Source organism: Crocodylus porosus, unplaced genomic scaffold (assembly GCF_001723895.1).
Source record: "Crocodylus porosus isolate Cpor-Errol unplaced genomic scaffold, CroPor_comp1, whole genome shotgun sequence".
Classification (NCBI taxonomy): domain Eukaryota; kingdom Metazoa; phylum Chordata; order Crocodylia; family Crocodylidae; genus Crocodylus; species Crocodylus porosus.
In genome coordinates this window covers 32,574,799-32,585,438 of record NW_017728907.1, presented here as the reverse complement: position 1 = coordinate 32,585,438, position 10,640 = coordinate 32,574,799, and the positions used below count along the sequence as shown (strand labels likewise).

General features: G+C 38.5%; 1 protein-coding gene across 3 annotated transcripts in view; it reads left to right on the top strand.

Moving 5' to 3' along the window:
- Positions 1–10,640, top strand: part of SLC44A3 (solute carrier family 44 member 3) — a 58,904-nt gene that overhangs the window by 34,270 nt on the left and 13,994 nt on the right. For all 3 annotated transcript variants that reach the window (XM_019531068.1, XM_019531067.1, XM_019531069.1), the window contains exons 10-11: positions 5,697–5,853; positions 8,655–8,738. In XM_019531068.1, the coding sequence (XP_019386613.1) occupies positions 5,697–5,853; positions 8,655–8,738 (241 nt within the window). The remainder of the gene's footprint in view (positions 1–5,696; positions 5,854–8,654; positions 8,739–10,640) is intronic.

The window sequence follows — 10,640 nt, the reverse complement described above, 5'->3', positions numbered from 1 at the left end:
AAATTGGATGCTTATCTTGCTGGGATCCTATGACCCCAGCTGACTTCCTGCCCTTTGGGCAGGGGGCTGGACTCGATGATTTTCCGAGGTCCCTTTCAGCCCTAATGTCTATGAAATCTGTGAAAGCTTGTTGTTCAAGTAGTTCGTTTTGTATAAGGATTTATGTTCATCTTGAAATATTGAGACATTATGTGCATACTTGCCTGTTCCTTCTGATGAGACTTTGTCCCTTAAAGAAAGAGGCCTGGGGGTTTGACCAGATTCTGAAAATTTTTTTCTTAAGACCAAATACTGCCAGCACTCGCATGTTGAGTAACTTCAGTCACACAAGTAGTCCCATGCTATTTTTTTGACTAAAGTTATTCATATGGCTAAGCATAGACCTTAGTCCTACAAAACATCCTGGCAGGGACTCAAAATTAAAATGCGTATCAATGTTTGCAGGCTTAGGGTTTTAGAACTTAATTCTAGAGGTGCTTAGCACCTATCACATCTGTTAACATTAGTTGGAATTGGAAATACTCCATACTTTTCAGGATCAGGCACTTAAGGTTGGATCTTTTTCCACTTACTGGGCACGTAAGCAGCACTTTTTTGTCCACCCTGCTTAAGTTCCTCTCCTGAAAAATGCTTAACATGTCAGTCTTTGTAATGCACCTTCATTTGAGCCTTAAGAGTAGGAGCAGTAAGAACCCAGACATCCGTTACATTAACAGTTTCTCAGGGGCTTGAGTAGCGTGGAATAGGATCACACTTAGAAACTTAGATACCAATGTGGGGATCTAGCCATCAGTCACTAAGATCATACCTCAGGACCAAATTTTCAGTAGCCCTTTCAAAAATCTGCCAGTAGTCTTTCTTTATAAGCTTATCTTTTCTCAATCTCATAAACTCACACTTACACATATAAAAGAGCCATGTAATATGGATGTAATCAGACTAATATTTCTGGGCAAATACTCCTTCCCATTTTTAATGGGCAGTTGAAAATTCGGCACTCAGTGGATTAAATATCTGTTCTGGGACCTTTTCTACATTGAGGGGAAAAAAATAAGTGCTTTAGTCTTTCATCAGGCAAAACTGAATAGTATATAAACTATAGTAAATGTTAAATTTGTTCCTAGTGGTCATTTTAAAAATGAGATTCAGTTTCACTAAATAATGATTAATTCTTTAATAGAGTTAAAACTATATGTATTGTCAAATTCTTGAGATGTGTTATATATGATCTGAACTGACCAGAGAGGTGATAAATTGAACTTCAAGTGCTCAAAAAACCATGAACAAGGGCTAAAAAGTTAGAAGATCCGCTTGAAAATTGTGAGTTCTTTTTTTTAAAAAAAAGAATACACTTTGGGTTATCTTTCTTCTTCTTTTGGTTTTTGAGCATCTGGAGTGCACCTGTGTTACATTTTCAAACCTTTTCTCTACAACCTAGAGATCTAGAATTGTTTCATAAGTGAAAGTAATCCCTTGACACTGAGGGCATCTTTACACGTGTTTTGGGAGTGAGGGGGGGTTGCTTTAATTAGAGCAGCTCTCAGGAGCATCTTGTGCATTTACGAGCTTTATTTCATCAAGCTTTACTTAAAGTGCTCCCACCACCATTTTGAAGCATAGGGGTGCTGAATACATGAGATGCTGAGGCTGCTGGAGCATGTGTCTTGCACGTCTACAGGCACCCCAAGAGTTTGGGCTTTGTGGAAAATACCAAATAGCACAAATATCACAGTGAAATCATAAGAATTGTCGGTATTTTAAAAGTAAAATATATAACAGGAGTAAGGCTGCTATTTAGTGTAATGCACAATACAGGTTCGTGGGCATTCAGAGTAGCATTGTGCACTAGAATTTAGGGATGCATAGATAATACAAATGAAAAATGATAGTAAGGCCCAGCAGTCCTGTAGTGATTTCAGTACTGGCAGATGATTGTGCGTACATGAAACTTTATTGACTTCCTTGGGTCTCAATGCAAAAGTAGTGGTCCATTTTTGCAGAAGTCATTGCAAGAGATGGGCTGATGGCTTCAAACACTAATGTGTGTGTATCACTATGTACATGTGACCAAATGTGCTGGATTGGGGCAGCCTGTTTTTTAAAAAATGAGAAATTTAGGCCTAATTTGGTGTGATACCAAAAATGTGAACAGTTTGGAATAGGATATACATGAAACCATGAAGATAATTGAGCCAAACCACGCTTTATTTTGCAAATCTCCCAAACCACTGTTGCTTTCATTGAGTTGGAGTGTTATTATAGCTGTAATAGGCCAGGAGAGAAGCTACAGGCAAGGTTCCCTCTAAGGTGCATGCGTGCGCAGCCGCGCACAACTAAAAGTCTGGCCATGCATAGCCTTTTCAAGGTTGGGAGAGAAGCTGAAAGTAAGCTTTTAGACAAGGTTAGGGCAGGAGCCTGGGATTGGCTCTGCCAGCTCCGGGGAAGTCTCCACTCCCCGGACGTGATGCAGGGGAGCAGAGCACTTCCCTGGAGCCAGCAGAGCCTGTGTCGGCCCCTGGCCCCCAGCCTCCAGCCCCCAGCTCCATCCTCTTGGTTCCAGCCCCCAGCTCCATCCTCTTGGCTCCAGCCTCTGGCCCCCATCCCCTCAGCTCCAACCTCCGGCCCCCAGCCTCTCGGCTCCAGCCTCTGGCCCCCAGGCCCCAGCCCTCAGCCCCCTTTGGTAAGTGTCCCATGCCGGACCGAGGTGGCGCGCTCACGGACTGAGGTGGTCAGTCCGTACTGATGGACCACTACTCCTTAGAGGGAACCTTGGCTACGGGTTTTTTTTATTATATATTTATTGGACTACTTGGTGGTTTAGTAGCTGGAGGCAGGACTGTAGGGAAAATCTCATTGTTCTTTTCCTAATGTATGTAGAACCAAAATGTTTAGCAACTTTGTTAGAACTTGGCTTTAGGGAAAATCCTTGGGTGGACCAAGGAGGTTTGGAAAAGACTTGAAATTTATATAAGCTTTAAAACCTGAGATTCGTGCTCATTCATCAGTATTGATAAAGTATAATTCCTTCCTCCATTTCAGTTGAAAATGCGCTACTAACTTAAGTACAAACTTTGCTCTTTCTGCCTTTTCTGTACTTGGTTAATATTTAACTTGCTGTTCTTTAGCCTTTTCTTTTCCTAGGTCTGACTGAAATTGTCACATGTAAGCTATTTTGAACAGAAAAGTATGGGATTACCTGAGTGAAATTCTTGCAGTTTATCAAATCATATGCATTTCAGACATAAAAATGGTGTCTTTCAGAAAGCAGATCAAAATACTTGTTCTGTACGAAAATCCAGCATCCCCTGACCTGCTCCCCTGGCTGCAAGATCAAAACTAACGCATACCAGCAACCGCTTTGCTGGTATTTCCTATTTAAAATAATGTGGTACATAGGCATATTTAAATATAACTTTATAGCAGCAATGTAGTTATTGCTATGAAAGAGCTGCAGTGATACACTCAGAATTACTGCAACACTATAATACCTATCTTGACATAGCTGTGTAATGTTTAAATTCCTCCTGTGAAGATTTAATTTAAAAATATTTGTAGATCTTCCTTTTCTCACCTCACCCAGCTGCTTTCTCTCGTACACAACTCTTTTTTTTATGCTTAGGGGTTTTTTTCCTGTAAATGATTAATTGTAAACATGATAACAACTATTAGAGGATTCACTTCTAAAGAGAGAACATTTTAGTTATGATTTAGGGTCTGATCCTTAGCCACTTGCTCAAGCAGTACTTCCATTGATATCAATGATATTTTTATCTGTGTAGATATTTCAGGGTTGGTCTTATCATTTAAGGATCTTTAGCAAACATAATAACTAGGGGTGTGCAAAGCGGGCAGTGTTCAATTCAGATTTGGCCCAATTTGGGAGACAGTGATTTGATTTGCTGATTTGGATCACTGTCCTGATTCGATTCGGCTGAATCTGAATCAGAAGATTTGATTCTGATTCGGTGAATCAGTGATTTGGCCATACATATGTTTTTTTCTATATACCTTGAGGTACCAAGCACAGCTTGTGAGCGCTGAGATGGGGGGGAGGATGAAGCGTCTCACAGGAGTGTGGGGAGGCCCCCCCCACACCCCCTCCAGACCCAGGAGACATCAGTTACCAAGCCAAGGGATCCCCCACATGCTCTGTGGTGGACCCAGAAGAGCTTCTGGTCCACTTCCAGGTTCGCTGCTGAGTGCACGGGGGACCCCCTCCCCCCACACACTGCCATGGAACGCTCCATCTGCCTCAGCATTGCAGCATTCACGAGTTGCTGCTGGTACCTCAAGGTACATAGAAAAAACATAAACCATATATGGCCAAATCACTGATTCTCCGAATCAGAATCGAATCTTCTGATTCGGATTCAGCCGAATCGAATCAGGACCATGATCCAAATCAGCAAATCGAATCACTGTCTCTGGAATTGGACCGAACCCAAATCAAACACTGCCCACTTTGCACACCTCGAGGTATGTAGAAAAAACATTTAAAGCTGTGTCTATGTCCGAATCATCAAATCTCTCTGAATTGAATCAGAGGCTTCATAGAGATTAACGGGTCTCCTGATTCGATTCGGATTTGGAGATTTGGCCGCCAAATCCGGCCAAATTTCCTCCAAATCAAATCGGCAACCAAGGCTTCACACACAGGCCTACTCATTACAGTGGACATTGAGCAGTGTGTTTGGAATCCCTAAAACACTGTGAGGGATTTATAATGCCAAATACAGTGTTTTCTCAGTGATTTATTTATTTATTTATTTATTTATTTTAGTGAATTTCCTGGTTCTGGAGAGCTAATTGGTATACATTCTTGAGCGTGATGTCATACTATTTCTTGTAAAAGATTCACATTAAACTGACCTTTTAAAAGCAAACAAGAAAAGGAATCTGTACTTGGGATTCTGCTATCCATTATATGACAAAACATGAAGCTAATTTTCATACATTCTTTTGGGATTTGGAAGACGTATGCTATTACCTCAAAAGAACATAGTTTTACCACATTTTAATTAAGTATTTTGGGTTACCAGTTAGCCAAATAATATTATAAATACATTCACTCAAATTCTTTTTTGTGTGCTCCATTGTAAATCTGAAATAAAACTGTTGGATACAATGCAAATCTTTTGGATTTACCTCAGCAACACTGAAAGCAAAATTTGGTGAAATTGCAAGTGACCTAACACACTAAATCTCATTTTTGCATGTAAGATCCTGCCAAACTCTGTTTATTTTAGACTACTTTATTTCTGAAGTAGAAATAGTGATACCAGATTTGCAGACTAAACTCCTGAAAAAGTCATACAAGGAGTGCAGGAAGACTAGAAAGGTGACATAAATGGGACAGAAGTATTTAGAGTGTAGCTCTCATAGATTATTTACTTTTAACATTTTATAACAAGTTCTTCTATGTTATATCTGTTATTGATGGCACCAAAATAGTAATTGCTTAGTAACAGATTTTTAACTTGTTTTCATTCATCTGGACTAAAGATGTCCTTGAATTCACAGCTGAAGTCAGTGGAAGTCTGGACTTGGATCAGGCCCTAATGGCAAGGATAGGTTAATGCATTTGATTATCAAATGTTGAAACCACATGTGATATTACACATTAAAGAACAGTAATATTAATAACTGTTTTTCCTGGTTTTATAACTTTTTAACATGCTGTTTATTTTTCTTCCTAGAAATAGAAGTAGCCCACCAAGTCACCCGATCCTATCTTCCATATTGGTTCTTTTTTGCTATCATCTAGGAACAGCTGTAAAAGGGTCATTTTTGATCACTTTACTAAGAATACCAAGGACTATTCTCATGTACATTTATAATACTTTAAAAGAAAAGGTAGGCATGTTGTTTCTTTGTTTTTTTTGTAAAACAATCATACAGTAGTTAACTTGTGATGTGTAGGAAGGAAATTTCTTGAACAATTAACTCTATGCAAGAAATAGGAATGTGAGCTTTATTTCATTTGGGTTCCTTACCCATGTGCACTCCACATATACACCTCTCAGTTCAGATTTTAAGAACAAATAAGAAAAACAGGTACTTTTAAGTATTAATGTTGAGTGAAGTATTTTAAATCTCACATCATAATTATTTAAAAAACAAGCAAAACTAACCAAAAATGGCACTATTATTTTAAGCTGAAAATGTCTCCTTACTAAATGATTTCGCCTGCTTTGTGGTGTGAGACACTAGAAAATAGGTGAAATAAAAACAAATGTGTGTTTACGTAGTATCCAAACCATATAATTTAAGGCACATTAAAATTTAGCTAAACTATTTGTTGCCTGCCATCTAATTATCATACACCTCTGCATTTCCTGGCTTCTGTTGAAAACAGAAGTTCCAAAATAACACAGAATCCAGCTCCATTTCCAGATCAGAAAGTTGAAATAAACATTTGGAGCAGAATTTTTCAAATGCCAGTCTCTGAAGTAAAACAAAACTTTGGCCTTAAATCTTTGTTAACTGTAGAGAGATAGTTAGCTCTGCTAGTCTGGAGTCAGGCAAAAGGTAGGGCAGAGTGGCACCTTATGTACTAATTCAGAGATGCATAAGCCTTCATAAGCAGCAGCTCACTTTGTCAGATGTTATCCTGCCTTCTGCTTGGTTATTTGATTCAGTAAAGACTTTTAAAGATTACCTTTTACTAAATACTGTAAAACAGATGAGGGATATTGTTACAGTCTGAGCCAGGTATAGCAGGCTCAGAAAATGAACAGTATGTGGATGGACAGATAGTTCTGTGAGACATCTCAACTGCGTTCAGTTCTGCCACAAAATGGGCTAGGTCCTGTCAATTTAGAGGCACTGTAATTTAAGTAAGAATGTAATGAGCCTTAATCAGGTGTGAAACACAGAGCAGGCTGTTCCCACAGGAATTAGCAGACAGGTTTCAGGTGACTTAAGTGGTACCTTTAATATTAAGATCAATGGGATTTGCAAATGGCTGGCAGGTAGTGTAAATGGTGCTCTGTCTTATCCCTGGGCTCTGTAAGTGGCTTCTCCTGTACTGCACTGGGAAAAATATAGGTTTTATTTTCCACCTCAAAAGGGAGCTGTATGAATGGTGGTGCATAGTTGTGTTTCGTGTAGTCCATGTAAAAGACTCAAGTAAATAATGTGTAAAAATAAAAATGTCATTGATTAATCACAACATGAATGTACATAGAAATCCCATAGTCTGATTTGCTTGTGTTACATATGAAGCAGGTGTGGATGTGGCAACTTCTGGGTATATTTAGTTTGACTTAGCATTGTTTAGCAAGGTGGGTTTCTTTATATACCAGTTTGCCAGGTGCAGGAAGGGGACTGTTCATGTAGTGTTCTGACCTTTCAGTATCGAGGGGAGAAAGGATTCGGGCCTCCAACATCTTTAGAATAGTGGTTGGAAACAGCTCCAGAGTGGCCTTACCAAATGTATTTCTGGGTTTAATTTATGTATGGAGATAGTAGCCTAAGCCATAAGGCAACCCCCTCTTTCTGTGCCCCTTTCTGCCCCTCCCCAGCTGAGTAGTATGGGGAAATTGCAACTAACACTATAGTCTCCCCCTATGGTATTGAGGTAGGAGAGGATTGATCATGATACTTTTACAGTAAAACCATCTCATCAGTGAGACATGGTAAAGTACCATCATCACTCAAGTGGGCTTGGGGTATTATTTTCTTAATGGGACATAAACAAAATGTAATGCTGGAAAATTTGCAAGGATGTTAAACTCGATAATATATTTTAACTTTCACTGCTTTCATATAGCTCCCTACTATATGTGACCACACACTCACAACAAGAGCTGCCTCTTATTAAAAACACAAGAAAATGTTTCTGATCCCTGAGAGACAGTGGATGAAAACAGAACTCTAGATCAAACATCTCACATGAACAACTTGCCTTTAATGCTATCTGGATACAATGTCTATTTATGATTGGCCTGCTGCAGTGATCCCCAAGATTTAAGACTTCATTGCTATTTTTTCAAGTACTTTGGAGTCTTAACTTTGAAGTTTTTTTTTTTCCACTTGTTTTATTTATTTATTTGTGTTATAGAGCTAATGTAAATCCAGATCCTTGTAAGAATTCAAATAGTTTCCTGACAGGAATAATCTCCTGGAGTAAAAGTCTGCATTTTCAGTTTTTATAAGAAAACTAAAAAGTGTGTGTGTGTGTGTGTGTGTGTGTGTGTACACACACACATGCATGTGCATCAGTCTGTCCTTTTTAAGAGTGCCAGTTATTTCAGAATCTTGCAAGCACTTGGATAAAATTACAAAGAAAATATGAACACTTTATTTGTAAATATACCCTCTGCCAGTTGCCGATCAGTGCATGAAGGGTTACTGCCTTGCCTGATTCCTTTGTGCTCCATGCAGCTGTTAGCAAACCAAAGCTGCTCACAGTAGTTATTTTCTTTCCACGGCAGAATCTTCCACCCACAGGGAAAAAAAAGTTCAAATCATCAATCATTAACACTGAGGGGTCTGAATTAAAAACAACTCCCATAAGCAGGAAGGAAATCTCTGCTGTTTAAGTGAATGCCCTGTGAGAGCTACAGTATCCTGTTAACGGAGTTCATTTTAAATGTCAGTTTTATAAAAGTCTAACTCTGTCTCTAGTAACCATTTACTTTATTTTGTTGCAGGAGAGTGTATGTGCCAGATGCTTGTTCAAAAGCTGTTTCTGTTGCTTTTGGTGCTTGGAAAGGTGCCTAAGATACTTTAACCAGGTACATTGTATCAACTGCATACCTCAAAGTAGAGTTTACCTAGCTGAAGCAGTCAATAACTTAATTGTGCCCTACGTCTCAAAGTCTGTTTTGAATCTTTGCTCCTATTCATGGTATCAAATAGCTCCTACTATAATATCTCCTACTGTATGAAAGCTTTGTGATGCACGGATACTATATTGACGTGTAAAATGACGAAGATATATCACTTGTTTTGTAAGCCTACTTTAGAGCATGAAAACCTCAATTAATTTATTACTGTTTGACTGGAATTAGCTCATCTGCCTGTAAATGTTCTTCTGGACAACTCACAAATACTTGACAGCTAGTTCATACCAGCTCAAACACTTCAGTGCTGACAAACCAAAGATGGGTGTAATACAGTGTAGGTAGATAAATTACTTTTCACCGTAGGAGCTATTGCTAAAAGAGAAAACTTGATCACTGACATCTTCTGCTTCATTAATAATATATCCTGGAATATAATCCAAAAGAGGGAAGCCACAGAATACAATGTTCCCTTTCTTTGGGAGAGATCTTTATTTTTTTAACAGTTTCTTTTTCAAAGATGTTTTTATTAGAAGTGAGTGATCTCCTACATACAACCATTTTTCAAATACTTGACTCCTACTCTTTCCTTCTTGATCCTTTCCTTTGCATTCTTCCCGACTCCATTTCTATTACTGTCTGTACTCCTTATGTTTGCCAATACGCTTTCATTTGCTGTGGTGGCCCTTCTATCTTTAGCTGTTGGATCAGGGGGAAGTGAATTTGTTCACACTGATGTCCTACCACTGTGTATGGAATTCTACAGGCCCTAATCTTTCTCAGATTGTCTCTGGTATTTTGTTCTGTCTAATGATGACTTTGGAACTACAGGATACAAGTTATCCTGTATCTTGGTGTCTCTTAAATCAGATTCTAGTCTAGTGGCTGCCTTCCTGTGTATAGCAGCTGCGTAAATGAAACTGAACGCTGGAAGGCTAGGAAGTAATTGGCTTTGCCGAGTCTAAGCTAAATTCTTGTTCAACAAAATCATTAGATCTGTGGGATGAACTTTCCAGGCGTACATTCTTGGGTAGATCTTATGGTCACTGACTTGGTTAAGAAACTTGGAGTTAGTTTTGACTCCAAACATTCCATTTACAAAGCATGTTATTGTCACCCTTCACCTTGGCTTCCTGCCCTTCAAAGATATAGCCAGCATAATAGTGTTTGCTTTCTCCAGCTGTTGTTGTATGTTATGAGTTTGTTACGAGAAGAATTAATTATTGTTTTGTTTTTTGCTGGGTTCTAAAGCTTGTGTTTTATTCCTTGTTCTGTTAAAAGATTTCCTGTTTTTTGCCTGGATCATTGTAGTGAAATACCTATTTTTTAAAAACAGAGTTCTATTTGTTCACTAAATAACACAGGGCTGTTTGCTATTAAACAATTGCTTGTTTGGGTATTTATTTGGCAATGATGGCCATGTCTTCAGCTTTGTAAACCTGAGCAGCATAACATCAGGGAGAGGCTTAGAGGACAAAATAATCATGAATTTATAAGATAACTAATGGAAGTTACATTTATGAAAGAACAAGATCAAGTACAGATTAGTTCTTTATGCAGGATAATTAATTTTTAAAATAATGTATCATATTTTTTAGGATTTTCCCCATAAAAATATGTATATATAAACTTGGGATTTTTTTGGTATATATCTTGTGTAAGGCTAAAAATAGGAACCGGGCCTCAACTTTACTAGTTGTTTCAAATAGAAGTCTAATTTTAAGCATCTAAATAAGTGGCTGGATTTCTCAGAAATGCTGAAAATACAGCAGGTTTTGCTGAAAACAGTGGTAGTTGCTTGGTGCTCTGATCTTTAGAAAACTGGACGACTCTTTCTCTAGTTCTTTAACATAT